Raw genomic sequence first — 21,439 nt, forward strand, 5'->3', positions numbered from 1 at the left:
TTTCCATTGTTTTGACCACTTTTATTTATGCCTCACTGTGTTAAGTGAGCTTCTAAAAGGAAAAATAAAACTGTCTTAGAAAGATGAAGACTTTACCACCAACCAGCCTAAAGGAAGCCTTCAGTTAAGAAAGGGAACTTAAATTTTTAGAAGATAATAATGACGAAAATTTTCTAATATGAAATACAACTAGTAAACCCTAGTTTTTCCACAGTTTTATTTCTGACACATTGTAAATGTCCTGGAATTTAGATTTGTGACTTACAGTGTAAAATTCATCTTGTACTTGTATGTTATAATGCTTCAAATGGCTGCTCACATTAATTCCACTGTAGATGTATGTGGGTTTTGTGTACACAACAGTTAATTCTTCTTTTAATATTAATGTCAGTTGGCACTGCGGCTTCACCCAGCCTGCCCTAAGCACCAATGCCGCTGATTAGGGAAGGGATTAGCTTTGTCAGCTACCTGTCTTCTGTTTGCCATCTACACGAGTGAGATGATAGGTATAACACTTGCTATACCTAAACCTGTCCATTTTTCATTGTGGCTTAGCAAAAGTTTAATTAAAAGTAGAATCTCTGTAAACTGTTTGCTCACAGTTAGGACAATCTCTCATTTACTCAATGCTCTCCTTTTCCTGCCATATTTTGAGAGTTAGGAAGGTATTCCATGAATCCAGCTTGTCGGGCTCAGAAGCTAAGTGTCATCACCATGTCTATAAAATATTTGCATTCTGTCAGTTTTTGGTATTGGAGAGAAGCTTTCTGAACAGTTGGTGCAAACTGAAGAGTATGAACTTTTTGTTTCACCCTTTTTCCTTGTCACCATTGTTTTCCTCCACTGCCCAGTAAAAAACTGTTGCATAAATTTAAGTTCATATCAGTGGCAGAAGTCATTGGTTTCCTTGGCCTTTTTATACATTCTTAGAATATGTTGTAATATTATCAGTAGTTGAAGAATTTGATGTGACTTTTTTAGCAGATATGTCCCTAATTAAGAAAATGGGAAAGCTATCTGAACAAGTTTAAGTGTGCTTATTGGTCCTTCCATAGGTAGATGCTGGAAGAGTGTTCTTACCTTTTGTTTTGTTTTGGGGTTGGTTTTGCTGTTGTTTTGTTTTTTTAATGCTCTCACATAGGAACTGCATGTCTTCCTTAAGCCTTGAAACCTCAGATTTATACTTAAAGGTTGAAAGTTTGGAGTTTATGTAGTCTCTTAAGCCATCTGTGTGTTAACTTCGGTTAAGATATACTGTATTTTCATTCCTTTTCATATTAAAACTCCTGAGCCATCTCAGATCTTTCCATAAAGAGCCCTCCTCCTTCTAGAGTTACTAATTCTTTCAAATTCATAAGCCTTTCTTGATGACTGCTTTGTATTTTCTAGGATTCATGACTGGCGTTCTGTATGTAATATTACACATAGACATATTTGCTTATGAGACCTCAGGTTGACTGTTTTCAGTTCCAAATCACAAAAATGCTTTACAATCTGGATACGCTGTAGAGTATACTCTGTTACAGCTCCATGGCATTTACTGCTATACTGTAAGAATAAATGTTCCCTAGGTTTGTCCACATCAGGTTAGGGTATGGGCGTTGTTGTTTTTTGAGACTTGCTACTCAGCATCTAGGAAGGATCCCATTAGATGTTGTGCCAAAGGACCTTCTAGAGTGCCCAGACATAACCTTTCTGATCAGGCATTATTCTAAAATATAAACCATTTTATAGCCTTTATAAAGATGAAATAGCTAAAAAGTTTTAAAATTATTCTTCTTCAAATGTCATCTTCGAATAGGACTTCTGTCTTCAGGCTTCAAACCATTATGTATTAATCAAAGTAAAACGTGGTTTTTTAAATCTTAGAATAGTTTTCTTTTTTAAAGCTATCTTACCCTGTCTGGTTGCTTTTCCTGCTTATTTTATGTAAGAGTTTTACTGGCAAAGGAGTTGAGTGGAGATTGAAATGACTAAATTTCTTTATATTCCCTGCTAAGATGGTTAGGAGGGATTTGGGAACTGTCCCAGCAGATGCTGCTGTTCAGAAAGAACCTGATGATACATGAAATGCGTGAGCACTTAGAGTGGAATCTTAAAGAGCTGCAGCTGCTATAGAGTAAATAGATGTTTTTGATCACTTTTAGAAGTTACTCTGCTAAAAATAGTGAAACTTAATGAATTGATTCTTGAGACATCTCAAACAATCGCTCTCTTTTTTTTGTTGTTGTTGTTGTTAATCTTGTAGTAAACCAAGCTGGAGAGACAGCTCTGGACACAGCAAAAAGAGTGAAAGCTGTCCAATGTGAGGAACTGGTAAGAATCAGGGGGGGAGGGATGTTTACTTCTTTAAAGATGTGATCTACTTAAGATATCATTACCACTGTATCTCAAACTTTGTATTGCTGCCAGCTGGCTGTGTGCTGATCTGAAGGCCCTACCACAGATGAATATTTTCTAACTTCAAAACCACAACAGTCATTTTCTTTGTAACAGTTAAAGATCGTACTTCTATTGGAAGTACTTAGTTATTTTAACCAGCGTATTTGAAGACCTTAAATGCTGGAGGGTCAGGTATTTGAATATCAATTAATGCATCATTTTAGGACATTTGGGCTTCACCACCTCAAAAGTTCTGCTTATAGACATTTCTATAAGGAGGACAAAACAACCCCTGAAAGACCTTTTAGGTTTGGATCTTTGCATAACTTTTCCTGCTTTGGCTCTTTCCAAATTATTTAGTGGGACAGATAGTTCAGATATGATGAAAGTCTACTTAGAAGGAGAATTGAAACAAGTTGAAATTGAACCTCCTCAAAGGAGAAAGAAGCAAAAGTGTAATATCTGGAATTTAGGGTATCAAAACTGTAAAACACCAGCTTCTGTGGGACTTTGTCCCTCTGATCAACATGATCAGAGCAAAAACTTTCTGGAATTTTGAGAATGTATGAGTGATGTTAACAGACGCCACTTAAGAAAATTATCAGAGTTCAAGAAATAAAGGTGGTAAATGATTTTCCCAGGTGCTCTTCTGAAGCAGTTAGCCAGGAATAAGGACATCAGAGCAAGAGACTTGTTTGTTCTTGGCCCTCTAAGGTGCCTGTCACCAGTATGCATTTAGTAGGCAAGTGAATTCAAGTACTGTCAAGAGATTAAAAAGTATAAGTAGTGTGGCAGTTTCACATTCAAGACAAAACCAGAAGAATTTACAAAACAGTTGTCACTTGCTGCTTAATTCTGTTTCTCAGAACTCTTTGCCTCATTTTGATGAGCAAAGGAGGATATCTACTTTTTTCTGCAGCTGGTAATTGTAATACCTTTCCTTTGACGATTAAAAGTTCTTGTCATGTATTAATTATTGCACTATCAAGAGAGCTTGTCCTTCACAAATCAGAATAATTTTCCATGTTTCTGGGGATGCAAGTCAACCTTTTGCTATGGTTGATAAGGTGGTACTCTCCCTGACTTCTCAATTACTCCCATGCCTGCTGTGTAAGTCGTGCTTCCAATATTTGGAGTATCCTGTCAGCTGAAAAACAGATCAGCTCTTCAATGTACAATTGGTATGGATTGCATCCTGTCCTCGCCCCCCCCAGTGTATATTTAAGAAAGTAACATCTGCCATTAATGTGGACCAACTGATTGTGTTGTAGAACAAATAAAAACCAGTGGATGTTATCGCTGAGCTTGTCTAGCAGTTAACCATTTTGATTATTGCAATCAAAATACCACAAATACCTCACTGATTATTTCAGTTAACTATAATAGAGCATTTACTCCTTTTCTCTTTTTTCATTTTTGAAGAGGAAAACTATTTCTACATTTTTCTGACAAGTGACAATGAGGTTAAGATTAAAAAAAAAATACAAGTGAGCATATTGTTTAACACTGGCAATAAAAAGTACAAAATAAATATCTAGATGTTTGCAATATATCAGATGTACTAACCTAATTTCTGTTGCATAGCTGGAGTCTTAACTGTAATTAAATTTGATTTCAACTCCAGTGGGTTCATTAATACTTACATACAGATTGAAAATTCTTTCTTCCAAATTTTATTTTGAGAATATGGTTAAAGACTCTCCTGAATCAACTTGTACCAAGTAGACTACATTTCAAACGATGTGAAGGAATAAATAATGACGGGAAGTCTGAGAACTGAAAACAAGACATAATCTCCTCAGAATAACCATGAACTGCAGTTTTCTTTTTTTGCTGATCGTTGTAGTAGTAGATTTATAAAGAATGGGAATACATTATTTAGGCTGGCAAAGTAGAGGAATTTTGTGCATAAGACACATTGGCCTCATCCAGTGAGAGGTAGGGAAATATTTTAATAAAGGATAAATACTTTTTTATTTTGATTCTAGCATAAGGATTGTGATTTTTGGATGGTTAATAGTATGTACCAGAATTTATATAGGTTTTGCCTTTCCCTTTTGGAAAGGAGAGCTCCAGATGCATTCTGGTTTTGTGCATATACCTTTTCTTCATGTCACCTTTTCAAATGCTTGTCAAACATGGCAAGTTCTACCCATTTTGAGAAAATCTTCCCTTTTTGCCATTTTTCTGTACCTCAAATAAATGAAGGATGTTTGTGTAATTGCCCTGAAATTGTTTCTTTTTAATGTCTGGAAAAGCATTGAACCTCTAAATATTTCAGTTTACTGCTTGCTGTTACAAAACTAACTTTGTTGACAACAAAGGAACAGGAAGTATTTTAACAAGAATTGTTACTTCTTTCAGCTTTCTCAAGCCAAGGCAGGAAAGTTAAACCCTCATGTCCATGTCGAGTATGAATGGAATCTTCGGCAGGAAGAAATTGATGAAAGTGATGACGACTTAGATGATAAAGTAAGCGTGAATGACTGACATGGCTTTGTACAAAACCCATCAAAATTTCTGTTCTGTGGAAATGAATAGAAGTTAGGGACCCACTTTAACCTTTCCTTTTTCTTAGAGATTTTTTTTGGGGGAAAAAAGCTATTTCTGAGGCCTGTATTAACGATTGCCAAAGTGTTTTTTGAATACACTTTGTCAACCTAGTTATTATGGACTTGAGTTTCAGAAGTTTTGCTTTGACAAGACATACAATATAATATAAATTGGTAAATGTAGATTTCTTTGTCACTTCATCCTCTTCTGAATTCTAGGCTGTTCATTTTTAGCTGGAGCTTGCATACTTATTTTTTCCATAAATTAATTAAAAACCTAGTTGTTGAATCAACTAACTCTTTTTCAAAAACTGTGCTTTGCACTTTATTCCTTGTTAAAAAAAAATAATGGAGAGATAAAACTTGAGGGCATAGGATAATTACCATCTTAGAACATGTGAGAACTTAGCTTGTGTGTCCTACTTTAGCAAGTCAGTTAATTACGCTGTGCTCTGTTTCTGTAATAAATGGGAATACACCTCTCCTATTTTACGTGGGTGCTGTAGAAAGAAATGTGGCCAACTTTTCATTTTCTGGGACACTTGGGACTGAAAAATTCAGAAACTCGAATAATTTACATATCCTCAAGGACAGCAGAGAACAAAGTGATTATCTGTGCGAGGAGCCTCAGGAGGGTGACTAATGCTGCAGTGGAGATAATAGCCTGCCTGAACCAGAGCAGCAGTGAAACAGGTCCTGCTCCAAATGCAGCTAGATATATACAGCAGTCAAAAATTGCTGTGTAAAATTTCTTCAAAGAGCAATTGTATACGTTTAGATGAGACGTATCGTCGAATGTATTGCTAGTTTAGTCAACAAATAGATTTGAAGTGTCAGAAGTGGTTATTTTATTTTATATATGCATTAATGGGGTAATATATCTGATCTTTGAGATAACTCTGGTCTGAGTAAAAAACTTTAATAGGCTTTTATTACTGTATTATTTAGTATATTATTATTATGTGTCTACTGCTTTAATAATAGATCTGACTTTGTGTACGTGATGATTTGTTGATGCTACAGTCCTTGTTTTTCAGTTACAGAGGAGAGGATCTTTCAGGTTGGATCTCTGAAAAAGGGAGGAATGTGGGCTTATTTGTCCAATAAAGAAATAAATTATGCTCATGTTCACTAGCATATCTGTTCTGTTATATTCTTTCCTAAACGTATTAACTATATTTAGTATTTAGACAACTGTTTAATATATTTGTTTTTCTATTCACAGCCTAGTCCTATAAAAAAAGAAAGATCTCCAAGACCCCAAAGTTTTTGTCACTCTTCGAGCATTTCTCCCCAAGACAAATTGACTCACCCTGCATTTAGCACTCCTAGAGACAAGCAAAGACTCTCCTATGGAGCTTTTACCAATCAGATTTTTGCTTCTACAAGCACAGATTCACCCACCTCTCCAACTGCAGACGCTCCTCCTCTTCCTCCTAGAAATGCTGGCAAAGGTAAGTCTCTCTTCAAACTACGCTTGCAAGCAGTCATTTTTCCACAGTTGTCTTTCCTTTAACCAGGTGCATTACAGTGTTTCAGGATGTAGCGTGTTTCTCTTACTACATTGATGTGGTAATATGGTACAACACATGTTCAAAACGTGAAAACAAAAAACGAGGGTGACGCAATGCTTTGTAATGGACTCATTCATAACAGTGTATGTGAATGGGTGAAAAAATAAAGTAATACTCTGATAAATAAGAGTTGGTTCATTTTATGTAGCGATTCTGTTCATATTTTGGAGAAGCATTTTTAAGTATTTGTAGTTTCAAAAATGCAAGTGTCTTAGAAGAAGGCTGATGGTGCATAGTGCTATACAATGATGTGCTGTGTAGTGTCTGGCAGAGAGGGTGAAGAAACAAAGCTTTGGAGGAGAAAAGGTGCAGTCCTTGCAGTCAGTGTGGAAAAAGAAAAATACCAAAATGACCTGTGAGGTGCTGAGCAGGTTGGTATAAAAGTTCCTTCCCTCTCGGTGCATCAACACTCTCCTCTTCCATTTTGGTGAGTTACTGGAGGGGTATAAAGAAAGGCAGGGAAAATACCAAGCCTATTGCCAGATAATTAATGAGTCACGCACTGAAGATCTAAACTAAACATCACCCATTTTTCCCTGAGTGAAACAACCATTTTGCTCCTGTAGAATTATCCTTAAGGAGGGTTCGTGGTACAGTTCAATCAGTTTGGAAATCTACCTTTAGTTGAAATGAATGAGATGCTTTTTCTTAGTAATAGTGGTGACACTCTTGGTAGTACTTGAAAAGGAGGAGAACTGATTTCCATATGAGACTCTTGCAGCTGTAGTGGATGGCAGTTCTTTGACCTGGATAGTTATATTATAACTTCCAAGTTTAGAGGACGTATTTATGGAACAAAGCCTGTTACTTTGCTGTAATTTGTTCAAATCTACTTTTTAGAACAAAAAACCCCACTCTTCATCTCTTCCCTTTTTTTTTTGTAGTTAATCTAGAAATAGCCAAATTGTGTTTTTACGGTAGACTTGTTAGACAAAACTGTAGTTGGGATGAAGATGACAGTATAGTTTAAGGCTTCAGCAGTTTTGCTGATACTCCCTTTTGTTAGCACTGCTATGGCTTCGTATTTCATTTCCCTAACTGGTAGTTAACTCTTTTTCAACATGGACATACCCCCCACCCCCCAAAAAAAAAACCCAAAACCCAAAAAAAGCCAAAAAACCCAACAGAAAAAAAAAAAAACCACCAAGAATTGCTATCACTAAAATGTGAAAGAGTAAAAGGGACAGAACAGAGTGTGTTGGCATCAGATGTCTGCTTTTACATGGTTCATATGTAAGAACTACTGTTCCACCATCAGTCTTTGTCACGTACTGGCAACTTTCAAATGAATCCCTTGGCTCTCTTTTTTTTTTTTTTAAAACAGGTTTATTTTCCATTAAGAGGCAAAGCAGTTTTGCCAGGGGATGTGTTTTTCACATGAGATTTCATAATCTAAGTGTCTTTCTATCAGTTTCACTGAGGACTCATTTGTAATCCTTGTAGCTTTGTTGACCTTCCTGTTGGCATTACAAGATTCTAATCTTTTCCTTCCTCTCCCTCATCTTTTTTTACATGCTTTAACATTCTGCTACTGCTTGTCCACTGTCAGACACCATGTATGGGCTTAGGTGTTCCTTCACTCTCACCCAGGATAACTTTTTTTTTTGTTATAAAGTTGCAAGACTTGGAAACTAATCAGGAGTCCCATTTCCTTAAGAAGGTTAAGGAGCTTGTGTCTTGTATCTGTCTGTACACTGCTTAGTATGTTGTCAACTTTCAATGGATTATAATGAACGTGATTTCATTGTCATTATATAGTGTACCTCTAATATGGACTTATTCAGAAAATTGTCTTTTTTTCCAGCAAGGGGAATACTCACGTGCATATTTCATTCTAAGTATGTATTCAAGTTTTAGAAGTCTTAAGGCATTTTCCTAGGTGTTCCTGCAAACTCCCAGATGAGTGAATCAACACAGCACCAAAGCTACTTGGAGAGAAATGTTGAGTTCTTGTGTGTTTTGATGTCAAGGCTTATGCAAAAGAAATCCTTATTTGTATTACAACAACATAATATGATATTACCACAGAATACAGAGAAGAATTGCCTTCTAATGGTAACAGTAACATTAACTAGTTCTTCAGAGTGGAACATGCCGGATTCACAGTGTATGTACGCGTGAGAGGTTGAATGGAACTACTGTCACATGAAAGTCACTGGACTTCTCCACTTCAAACGTGCCAAAATTTTACAGTCTGTGAGTGATGCTGGTTTTTTGGTTGATTTCCATCCAATAATATAGCAAAGTATTTATCAGTTTTGGAAGTTTCCATTAAATACATGCCTGTGTTACAGGAATAATTTAACAGACTCACAAGGAGAGAGGAACAAAGTGACAAATGCGTGGAATGTTCATCAGCGTAGGAGAGTCACTCTAGAAGCATCATTGCAGATGCACTTGTGCTTCATTATAAGCTGTGCTACACCTTGTAGTGTCCCCCACTTCCAGCTTCCAAACAGATTGTTTCAAAGAAAAAGCAGCAGAGACTCTCCACTTCCATAAGACACTGGTGACACATCTTATTTTGAAATAGTCTGAGATAATTTTGTTTGTGTAGGAAAAAATAATCCTTTAGAATATATCTGCTCTTTTGAGATTGTTAGTAATAGAGTATATCCCTTACAGCAAAGTTTAACATACTTATTAAATGCATTTTTTGTTAGCAAAGTTCATTTTAATAGCAACCTATTTGATTTAAGATTATATGAAAATGTCGTATATTTTGCGTTAAGTTCCCTAAATAGCAAGCTTAAAAGCACCATTGAGTCTGTAATTAACTTTAAGCTTACCTTCTGTCCCCAAATGTTATCTGATCTTCATCCCTGCTCTGCTGAGAGGCCCCAGCAGATACCATGGGTCCTTGCTAGAACATGGAGTGGATAGCTGGTGAGATCCAAGGAGGCAGAGATTTTTAAAGTTTCATGATGTTTTATATCCTCTGAGACACACAGATAAAACTCTTTTCCAAATCACATTGCATATTTAAACAAAACCACCTCCCTTTAGCCCTCTGTAAGCTGGCTTCGTTCTCCAGCGAAGTCCCTTGGTAGCAAGGTTCCATGGTGTTTGCTGAGATTCCCCAGTGGACTGGAAGCCATCAAGTCTGAACTTTGTGTTGAGGAAAGAAGGTAAGTTTAGAGCAATTTACATAAAGCACACCACTTTTGCCTGTGTTTTTCAGTGGATCTGGTGCCTAAAAATTAGGCGACTGTATCGATATAATTGTTGGAGTATGTGTATATGGGGATTTTTTTTAAATTTCTCCATACGTCATTATAACGTAAGTTCAGATTTTCTAGTTTGATAACTTTTCAAAAAATTCTTAAAAACGTTGGGGTGAGATTTGTCTTTGGGTTTATTTATGTTCACAAAGCAGACAGCTGTAATGATTTTTAAGTTACTACTACTCCCTTAGTATTTGCTATCAGTTCTGAAGCTGAAGGTTCCTCCAGCAACAGCGTAAAAGATGTGCAGCTGTGCAAAGGCTGATGAGTGAACCTGAACTGGTAATAAATACTGGCTGAGACACTGTTACTCTACACTAAATCAGCTCATTTGTTGATTCATCTTGCCTTCTGCTATCTCTGCTACAGTTTTACTTAATCCCAGTAGAATGAGAAGGACAGAGTACTTTTACAGAGTACAGTAGCTGTGTAAGCCAGCCACTGCATGCCTTTTCCAGTAGTTTATCTAACCTTTCTCAGGTTCAACTTACTTGTGTTGTCAGTCAAGTCTTTAGTCTGTAACATTCTGAAAATCATCTTTCCACTAGCCTTTCCAGCTTTCACCTGCATTATGGCTCCAGACATCTAGCAGGCCCGCTGTTGTTTTACAGAAATCTTTCAAAAAAAAAAAAAAAAAAAAATCTTCAATGTTGAAGTAGTTGCATGACTCAGCACAGTAGCTAAATACGGTTTTGCACAACCTTAATTGCAAATCCAATGGGAGGGCAATGCTGCTAAGTAGTTTCGTAGAAGTCTTAGGCAATCTAAGCCAGGTTTCCTTAATTTTAGCAGAAAGCTAATTGATTTTTAACGATGCTGCCTATTTCTCTCATATCGGATGAACACTCAGTGAGGTCAGGGATCAATTTTATGTCATGGAGTTAAGTTTGGATCTTCAGTACTTACAAGTTTGCATATTTTACGCTCTCTTTCACCGCTCTGATGTTAGGTACATAACCCCACAGGCACTTCCTTCGTGGTTCCAGTCCACTGCTACTGCAGACACCATGTCGTATAATCTGCTTCTTCACTTGGTCAGGCTCAATTTCTAACCAAGTTATTTGCATTTTCTAGTAACTTCTAGAAGTTGTCTGACTGCCTTGCTTACAGGATTAGAAATCTCAAGTCCACTAAGTTACTTTGTTCACGTACCATCATTGTCGTTTAGTTTCAGTGATTTTTCTGTCGTTGGTGTCCGTATCGAAGCACTACCTGGAGAGCAATCCTACAGGTCTCCCATTTCTGTTTGGTTAGACTAAACAAACCAAGCATATTTCACCTTTTCTGATAAAAGAGTATTTTCAGTTTCCTATCATTTAAGTTGTCCTTTCATCATACTAGCCCTTCGCTGTACCTTTCCTGTTTAAATCAGCTTGCTTAAATACAGACGACTGTAAGTGTAGGGACAGCATTCATACCTTGCTGTTTCTGCTGGAAATACTACATCAAAACTTCTTTTCATTCTATTTGTTTGCTCATGATTGCATCATACTATAGCATATCAGGCGTTACACAATCTCTACTACCATTTTCAACTGGAGTCCTTGATTTATAGTACAAATGCTTCCTTTGCATAGAACTTTAATGTTGTCCATAATACTGTTGTATTTAATCTCATTTCCATTATCTCAACCTTTGAGGTCATCCAGTTTCTTCTGTCTCTTCTGAATGCTTTCAGGATTTTATAGTTCTCTTGCCTGTACTTAGACTTTTTTTTTTTTTAAATATTCTTGTGTTGTATGTTTTGGTTAAATAATACTAGTTATCCCACTCAAATGTTGGATTTTTTAGTACCATAATAGGAAGGGAAGGCTAACTGACAACTGTTGGTTTCATGGTTTTTTATATTTGTGCATCAAACCAAAATACAACATTCTTTAATATAAATTTTGGCGCTTTTTTTTTTTTTTTGGAAACAGGACTTTTTTAAGCATTAATTATATAATGTACTTCAAATGCTAATTTTGAATCAATGTGTATTTTTAACTTTCTTATTCAGAGTGATCGTGATCATTTTTATTTAATTATGATCTCATTTTCAGTACGGAAAATATATGATCTGAAGTAAGACAAACTGAAGAAGCTTTTAGTAATATCTGTGCAAAATGTCACTCATAAGAACTTTAGAAATAAGAATAACATCACTTGTTAATGATACTATTTTTAATATAAACTTACTTTCCTTTGCAGTACCTGTTCTACCATTAACTGGAATACTGGTTCTTCCGTATCTCTCATTAAGTGGTAAAAAAGAAATACAAATATGAGGTTTTTATACTCTAAACCCACCATTTCTTGAGTGGAATGTAACAGCTTTGCATGGTTTCACAAGTACACAAGTTAATAGATACTATACTAACAGTACAAAAGCTGAAGGGCAATGCACTATTAATTGCAGACTTTTCTAGTTCTTTACCTTAATACAATACATTTGAGATTTGGTCTATTTGCACGTGAAAGTGTGATTCTTGTAATGAGAAAAAGTGATAAAAGATGACAACAGCTTTACTGAAAGGAACGGCTCCCCAGGTAACTGAAGAAAAGAGAGTCCAACGGAGGCAAAATTAAAAAAAAAAAATTCTAAGTCAAGATATATTTTATTTTTTTTTTACTTGTGGGAGGAAAATGATTTATATGAAATCTGAACTTTGCAACTATGTGAGAAATCATCATTAAGATGACTGTGGAGAAGAAATGGTTGTCATACTTGCTGCCAGGTTAAGATCACAAAATATCTTTGATCTAGAAAAATAACTGCTCTGATTATTACTTAAAAGTATCTGGCTAGCCTTGCATAGTTAAAAATAGTATGTAAGATTTTTTTTCTATTTTGTATGTGTGTGTGTATGTATATATATGTAATACAAAGTATTTTATAATAATTTTACCAACACTTTGTACATCATCTGATACGTGTATTATTCCATCAGTTGTCTGGAATCTGAATCAGTTTATGGAAACACTTCCTGCGTTTGCTTTATTCAAAGTATGAGGTGACTTTATACCTCTTTCCGAATAGATGTTTTGAAGTTTTCCTTTATTTTCTGTTTGCTTGAAAGTAAGGTATTTTGTATTTCAGCCATCTAATCATTAGGGTATGACTTCTAAATTCATATTTATTTCTTTTGTGAAATTAATGTAGGAACAAATGCTAGGAGTCTGAAAAGTTGCACTAATTTTAATACCTTAACACCTTTTTGCTGTAACTGTTTTATGCCATCTGAGCTTTTGACAGCTATGAAGTGATAATGTTTTTCAAGTTTCCTGTGATGTCTGGCGATACACTACTAGTCTGAAATATAAAAAATATATTCATATAACCACATTTAAAGAGTTTTTAATCCTACTCAATTTTATTTTTGTAGAGAAGGATTCTTCATTTTATTGGCAATAAAAAGTACAAATTTTACTTCATGTCTGAAGTTTTATTTTTGCGAGAAGTGCACAATACTATTTCAATGCATTTCCTCCACTTTTTTTTTTCCCTTTAAGCCCAGTTTGAATTATTTGTCGCTTGTGGCGGGGCGGGAGACGGCGTTAGCGTTGAGTGGTAAGGCTGTAGTGCAGCCCAAAGAGTGGGACACTAGGTGGTGGTAGGACAGAACCGCTGCCGTGTGCCCATTCCCTCTTGCAGATATTTTGGAAGTGTGTAAATCCTTTTCCAGATGTCAGGACAAGGGAAAAATACTGTACTGACACACTGTTATGTTTTCTACATGCTTTAAAAGTAACGTTACTGTTAACACTGGATACTGAATTTTCCTTCCCCCCTCGCCACTCTTAGATATACTCTGAGTTATTTATGGGTTATAGAACAACCTTTGATTCATATTTATTTAAGTGAACTAAAGAATTTATAACTTGCAGAAGTCTAGGGGATTGTCAGTCAAAACTTAGCATGTGAAGCTTTTTATTTTTGCTGGCAGAAACATTTCAATGCATGGTTTAAATTAGCTTGCTTTTTTAAACTTAAGGAAGGAATTAAAATTAGAAAGGATACAAATTGAGGAACAATCTTATTAATTTGCACTTGCATTTGACTGCTTGTCAATTAATGGTTTTGCGAACTTGGAAGTAAATTGAGAGGAACAATCGCAAAAAAAATCATTTGAATTACAAGTATAAGCAATTAATGGCAAGCCAGGCCCAAAATACCTGCTGGGGTTGTGGTTGAGATGTTCTGGTGAGCAACAAAAGGCTTTCCAGGCTTGAATCTGGACAAGAATGATTGAATTGCTAACTTATTATGGACAGTTTTATTAAACTTTTCTTTGGAGTTAAGAAGAAAAAGGGAGGTCACCTGCTAAAAATATCTGGCAAACATGCTTATAGGATAATTGAAGTTACTATTTTCAATGTTTAATATTTCACCTAAGGAATTTTAGCAAAGATTATCCTTCACTGATTTTAATGCTTTTATGGTATATAGTAATTTGGGAGGGAATGCAGACTTTGATAGTTTTCAGTCTACCTATAGAGACTGGTAGAAATAGTTTTAAAGAAGCAGCTCTGGTTCTGTATGCAGGTTATGGTATATGGTGATTAACAAAATGAAGATTTTTGTCTCAAATACTGTTCAAATAAGTTAGGTTTTCAAAAATAGGCAAGTAGGTTCTGTAGTGCTACAAAATATGTGACAATAGACTTGAAATTTCAGGTATAAGTAAACTGCTTTTAAAACTTCATGTCAGTTTTCTGCATTTATCCGGAGTCCGTGATGGTAAAGCTCTCTTACGATCTTGCAATAAGTTTGCATGTGACTGCAGTGAGGTGTTATTTGTTGGTTAGATTTAAAAAAACCCAAACCAAAACCCCCTTAAAGCTATTCTAACCTACTGTGGAACTAATTTAGCTAAGTGTAACAAGTAATTTCTTTTGGTGGCAATGGCAGCTGATGTGAGCAGTTGTCCCCTCACTGCATGTTTGTGCCCCGCGCTGCAGCTTCTCTGAGCTTCTTACTGAAGGTGAATGGTGAAGCTGATTAGGGAAAACTCTTGTCTTCCCTCTGGATTATTTTGTCTTTTAATCTGTATCTGTTCCTGTAAAATGTGCGTTGTGTTGAATTGTGTCAACATTGATGCAGGGGGTAAATAACGGGTTTAAGGGTAGGGGGGACTGTATAACCTCTTGCAAGCGATGCTACCGTTAAATATCTAATCTCAGCCTCAGAAAGGGCTTTTCTGATGTTTATTTTATACACACTGCATAAACCAATTTGCATTGCTCTAAAAATGCATATTCTGATGTATTTAAGCCACAGGGAAAAAAGGGAAAGTAACTACAGAAAAATTATTGAGCTTACAATCCTATTTTCAAAATGCAAGAAAATATGCAGATAGATTTCTATTCCCCCCCATCCCCAAGTTTATTAACAAAATTTGTATGGGATGTTTTGGAGGGGAAAAAATCCCCACATAAGAGAACATCTAGAAAGATATTTCATTCTGCTATAAATTAATAGTAATTTTACCTAACGCTAAATATTACTTAATTTTAACATTTCATGCTTTTTTTTTCTTTTTAAACAATGCCTAAAATTAGAAATCCTGGAGTAATTAATCCTGTATTTTTTAAACATAAGTACACGTGTCGTTCTATTGTCAAGTTGCTTCTAATCCCACAGCTAAAATGGTTAAAAATGTGGTGAATGTGTCGTTTAATCTAAACAGTGTTTTGGCATGGCTTGTCTTTTTATTTTAGTCTTTCGCTGCACTTCGCTGTGGGTCTGACTGTGAATTTTTCAGTGCTGCTTTGACGTTTATGCCCATGTATTTGTAAGAAGGTTGTTTGTTATTTTGCAGGCCCACCTTCAACCCTCCCTCTAAGCACTCAAACCTCTAGTGGCAGCTCCACTCTTTCCAAGAAGAGACCACCTCCCCCACCCCCAGGACACAAAAGAACCCTCTCTGACCCACCAAGCCCACTACCTCATGGACCCCAGAATAAGGGCCCAATTCCTTGGGGTGAGTTTTGAAATGCAAAACAAAAGGGCAGGGGAAAACCTTTATGATGGATAATATATGATCTTTGGTTTCTTTTACCTGGTGCTTGCTTTCCAATGATTGCAGCTTGATGTAACGTCAGCTCAGATAAATCAACAGTTCTGTCTTCTGTCACTCTAGCTTCCAGGCTTCTGTATCTGAGTCTCACTTGAGAAAATTGAAAATATTCCACGCTCCCCGGGGGCCCGATTCAATCTCCTCTGCTGCCTCCCTCTCTCTGCCCAGGCTGCCTCACCCCGGCCCCCAAATCTGCTGCATCTGCTTCCTCACCCCTGCTGCTGTTCTGACCAGCTCGTTAATCTAGATGGACCTTGATTTGGGGCCGATAGACATCAGGGAATCTGCGCGGTTCTCCTGATTGCCAGAAGAGCTTGTTTCCTTGGGCTCTCTGCCAGTTCTGCCCCATAAAGCGTTCGCACCGAACTGGTGGGGATGTGTTGTCTGAATATGTTTTCGGGTTTTGTGCCGTTGTCTGTACGTATGCAAAGGCTGAGAGGTTTGCATCCTTCTACCTGCAGAAGTTATACAGAAACAGCACTTTTTTTTTTTTAACAGGATACCTGTCTGACAGAAGCTTTTTAAAAACTTTTTTTCAGGCTACTCAAATTGTTCCTCTTTTCAGTAAACTTTGCTCTGTGCAGTCAGCTTCTCCCTGTAGCTATAAACCTTAGACCCATGTAATTTTCTATAATTTTAGTCTTGATGGCAGGATTTCCGTAGATCTGTAAACTTTTGAGCTGGAATCCAATGCTTACATAGGGCGGTCATCCATACACTACTCATATCTTAGGAGTATCTTCTCTCTGTCCTAATATAAACCCAAAATTTCTAACCTAAAAAAAACTACAAGCTTAAAAGCACCATTTTTTTTTTTTACAGCAAATTGAGTTAAATGTGGTAAATCGTGGCGTACTCTTGTAGAATATGTGATTTAATATGAGAAGAAGTACAGAATCCAATGAAAAGCAAAGTCCTTTTCTCAAGGAATACAAATAATGCCAATCTCTTCCATTCTCTAATTTTTAGATGTCTGGGATATGGAAAAATTGTCTCCCGTGTTCTGGAGTCTAATAGCCCTGTACTATTTCAGAGGTAGTAAAGACATTTTGAAGAGCTTGGACTTTAAAAATTTAAAAAAGCCTAAATCTTTAAGTCCAAAACAGCATCTAAAAGTAATGTGACACTAGAAGGATGAAAAGTGTGGTAGGAACAGCTGTTAAGCTAGTGCCAACTTTTCTGTAGAAATACTAGACAGCAGGTGAAGGAAAAGGAAATTACGGGAAAGGTGCAGGTGTGGAGTTGAGGATGGAGAACGCTACAGCAGTAGAACACCTTTGCAAAGCAGGGCCAGGGAAGAACGTTGCTTACTCTCTTTTCTGCTCTACAATGGAGACTCAATTTCAGTAGTCGGAAGAGGGGCCTTTTCTCCCCTTTTTCCTAGTTGAGATCTGTACAGAAACTTGTTTCAAAGTCCGTTTGGATTTTAAGCAAGTATTAAGTTTTGTGTTTATAAAAGAGGGGGTTTCTCGTATCTACTTTTGTGGGTTTGGCTTAAGAATATTATTGTCAGATGTTCACTGCTTTGCCTTTCAGAAGCTTTTTTCTCTGTTGTTATATTTCTTGTTATGTTGAATTTCTTGTTATGTTGAATTTCAGCATTTGTTTTCTAATCTGTGCCTTAATTGAAGTTTTCGGGTAGAGCAATCCTTAGCTTACGTCTAAGCAAATTAAGTGACTATTCAAAGATGTTCTAAAAATGTCATTTAGATTATTTTGGATTTCCATAGCAACCATGAGATATTTGTCCTTACTTTATCCATAGGATCTACATGTGACGGATTTGCTGTTTGTCTTTTCTTTTTTTTTTTTTTTTTTTTTACTTTTAAATATAAACATATTTTTAGCAAGGCTCAGCATGAGCCTTTTCTGCTGTTTCATTTAGACTTCAATGCACTAAGAATGGTATCTAGGCAGATATGTCATTCTTCTGCAAGGGAAGTATTTTTGTGTTCTTGGATCATTAAATGTCACTTTACATCTGTTTCAGTGACAAAATTTATTAATGGTTGTTGGAGTTGTTTCTAAGAATGTTTAGACATGCTGTAATAGAAGAGGGAAGGGGGAGTGATAAAGGCACTAAAAGAAAGTAGTATAATTGCACCTTGGGAATGGTGTTGGTTAATGAAAGAGAAGCCTTCTGCTGAAGGAGTTCAGAAGGTTTGGGTTTGGATTTTGCTGCCTTTTGACAGAATTGAGTATACCCGGGATCATTTCTTTACCAACAGTTAACATGTGAGTTGTGGTAATATACTGACTTAGTCAGTAAATCAGCAAAGGCTATTCTTTATGTGGGATAAAACAGCAATCCTTAGCAATGTGATGTTTTGTGAATAAAATAAAATTCATGGTGGTTTTAAAAAGACGTGCCTTGTAATGCAAAATGTAAACATCTGCGATAAATTTATTTGATACTGGCCTGCAGTATCTCCTTCTATTCAGAGAAAATTGAAACACTATATTCAAAACAAATGCCCTACAGCAGTAACACAGCAGTGTCATTCAATCTTTCCTTGCCAGCAGATGTGAGATACCAGCGAGTTGTTTTAAAACGCGTTATGTGAAAGGTCAAGTTGGATTATTATGCTGCTTTTTCAGTTACAAAATTATTAGTAATGAATGATCTTTAAAAGCTTTAGACCTCTTATATGGAGGATACTTGGAAGAATATGTACTTCACCTTTAGTTGTACCCTCTGCTCATTATATTTCAGTTATTCTAATGATCTGGGGGTTTTTAATTGTGCTTTTTTTACCTCAGGTAATGATTTGGGCCCACCTTCAACTAAAGCTGCAAACAAGTTTGAGGGGATGTCTCAGCAGTCAAGGTAAAATATGTGTATATGAAGGCAAAGATGAAAATTTATCTAAATATAATTAAATTGTAAAATAGAAAAATAGTTGCCTTTCATATGAAGTAAAATCCTAGCTATGTTTCTTCATTAGTTTTCTGCGTGTCTTACTACCATACAAATACTTTGGCTTCATTGAGCCTCCTACGCTTCGTTCCTAGCTGTCCATACACAATTCATCCTTTGAGCGGGATGGACAGCACGACTTGTACCAGAATCCATCTACCACTCGTAGAGAATGCGCTCTGAGCTGGGGAATGTTGCCTCTGGCTGCAGTCCGGCAGGACAAAAGTTTTATTTTCATGTCTCATTTAATTTTATCTGCTTCAGTGTGAGGTCTTACGCCTGTAGCTGCAGAGGTGTCACCCTGGGTACAGACTGGCATGGAAGACAGCTCTATAGAAGAGAGGATTCATCTCCATCTTCCAGCTTAACTGTTTTCCACTCTGTCAAGCTTCATGCTGACACACAGTCTGTAGTAACACAAACTGTTTTTAGCTCGTAGTTCATCAGGTCCATACATTACAAGTGTCTTTCTCAATACCTGGAGTAGTAAGGATAGCCATAAATTCCTGTCACTTAGTGTTTGTTACTCCTTTATCTGTGTTGTGATTCCAAGGTCCTGAGGTTCAAAGCATGGTAATAAACATGTGCCTCAGGCAACACAATGGAAACCTTGCACGACCACAAGTGTGCGTGATCAGGCCATGACTGGAGATGGACATATGACATCAGACAAATCGCGGTAGTAGAAGATGTGTAGGTAGAGTTTCTGGACGTCCTCAGTCTGTGCCGCTGCCTTGCCAGGACAGGCAGCGGACGTGTTGTTGGTAGCACAGCTGACGTGCAGTGTTTGCTGAATCCATCCAGGTGACACTGGGTATTCAGGGGGAAAGTGGTGACGTTCTGCAACGCAAAGAGCTGGTGCCATACTTGGTACTTGTGAGACAAGGGTAAAAGTGTGGTACTTGTGCTTGCTGGCATTAGGTAAAGGCCGAAGTAATTATCTGTTGAATCAAGATTGAGCTTGGCTGTTCTTTCAGTTTTATGTCATGATATATTTTGACTATTTAAAAAAGGCTATGAAATTAAGATAAAAGTGTTTTCATCATATTCATTTTGAAACGTTAGCTTCAGAGGCAAATAATACTAGAATCCAGGCAGCTGATGCAGAGACTCTGCTCTGTTGAACATACTCTGGCAACTTCCTCACTTGTTTTTCTTTTTCCTTGTTCTTTGAGTAATTATTTTGAGATTATAATGATTTTTCTTTGAGTATTTTTTTTTTTTATGCCTTAAATCAATTGGCTTTCTTCTTTTCTACCACAGTCCTTTTCTATAAAAGTGACTCGGATATGTTTTTAGTGGAAGGAATTTGGTGGGTTTTTTGTTGAAACTTGTAAGATGTTTTGCCCTCACATGCCATGTTTGCAAATTTGAGCCAGCCTGGTGTTAATTCTGAAAAAAAATTGTCTGCAACAGAAAGCATAGGTGGAAAGTTTTGGCAATACGCAAATATCTCAGATTTTTATGCTGTAATTAAATTACTCGCAGCTGTCCTGCTTGTATTGTTGCTTACCACTAGGAGTAGCTAACACAGGTGTAACACAGGTTGACAGAGTAAAGCATGTTGTTTTTCCACAATCATCAGTATTTCCTTGGAGTAGCAGAGATTTTTGTCTCCTAATGCAGCCGCAGTTTGTGTGCAATACAACATTATCCTCGTGCAGTCGCTACAAGGCGTAGGCTCAGTCCTGGAAAACTTCAAACCACTGACATAAAGGACAGATGACGCTTTGAATTCTAAAGTGTAATTATTTTAAAGACCAAATTTTCTTTAAAGTTCAGGATCTGCCCACTAAGCTGGTCTTTCAGCCTCACCTATTTTCAGAGTGCATTTTTGCACATACCATAGTTTGTAGAATAAATCTGCCCTGTAGCATTAAAGCTGTGTGAGGTTTGTCTGTCTCTTTCTCTGAAAAAAGCAGTTCACTCTTGACAGTGCTTGGAGTTTTGGGATTGATCCACAGACAAGATGGTTATACAAGAGAAACAAAACAAATGTGGCTGGGTTTTTGTTCTGGGTTTTTTTGTTTTGTTTGATTGTGGATGTGTAGAGGGGGAAAAGGGGAAAGAAAAAGTATGTTTTGTAACATTTATAAGCACTAAAATTGCACATCTGTTGATTTAGCACTGGGACTGCAAAGACTGCACTTGGCCCTAGAGTTCTTCCCAAACTACCTCAAAAAGGTAAGAGTTCTCTTTGTGAGTATTCTCAAAATTGTATCTTCTAAATGTGTGTGAAAGTAGATACTTGTTTTAAATATATGGATCTTTTCAGCTAAAGTTTTATTTCTAAAATGCCACAAACCATGAAACTTTAACAAAGCTGAAAGGATTTTGGAAGATCAAGAAGGTTTTTATTAAACTAAAAAAAAAAAAAAAAGTTAGACCTGTGGAACATAAGGAGGAAAGAAAAAAAAAATCAAACCAATTGAAGCTGGAAGAGACCTGAGGAGGTCAAACTGGTCCAGTTCCCCACTCAGAGCAGGACTAACTTTTTGATATGAGAGCAGGTTGCTTAAGGCCATGTCCAGTCACGTTGAGTATCTCCATGGACAAACCTGTCTGGGCTCCCATTTCTTTGACCACTCTCGTTGGTAAACTCTCTTTTCTTTCTAATATCCGTAACTCCAGTTTTTTTGATAGTCTTGAGGTAAGTTGTGTTCGTTGCTATGTTTTGGCAGTCAGGGTTGTTGTCCTTCTAAATAGTTTGAAAAGAATCAGGTACTATTAC

General features: G+C 36.7%; 1 protein-coding gene across 4 annotated transcripts in view; it reads left to right on the forward strand.

The window, feature by feature from the left end:
• The window catches only part of ASAP1 (ArfGAP with SH3 domain, ankyrin repeat and PH domain 1), a 161,789-nt gene that overhangs the window by 129,194 nt on the left and 11,156 nt on the right, over positions 1 to 21,439 (forward strand). For all 4 annotated transcript variants that reach the window (XM_075743314.1, XM_075743316.1, XM_075743318.1 and 1 more), the window contains 6 exons: positions 2,249 to 2,316; positions 4,747 to 4,854; positions 6,160 to 6,388; positions 15,534 to 15,695; positions 18,552 to 18,618; positions 20,834 to 20,892. In XM_075743314.1, coding sequence (XP_075599429.1) covers positions 2,249 to 2,316; positions 4,747 to 4,854; positions 6,160 to 6,388; positions 15,534 to 15,695; positions 18,552 to 18,618; positions 20,834 to 20,892 — 693 coding nt within the window. The remainder of the gene's footprint in view (positions 1 to 2,248; positions 2,317 to 4,746; positions 4,855 to 6,159; positions 6,389 to 15,533; positions 15,696 to 18,551; positions 18,619 to 20,833; positions 20,893 to 21,439) is intronic.

Source organism: Balearica regulorum, chromosome 2 (genome assembly GCF_011004875.1).
Source record: "Balearica regulorum gibbericeps isolate bBalReg1 chromosome 2, bBalReg1.pri, whole genome shotgun sequence".
In the NCBI taxonomy this organism is placed as follows: Eukaryota; Metazoa; Chordata; class Aves; order Gruiformes; family Gruidae; genus Balearica; species Balearica regulorum.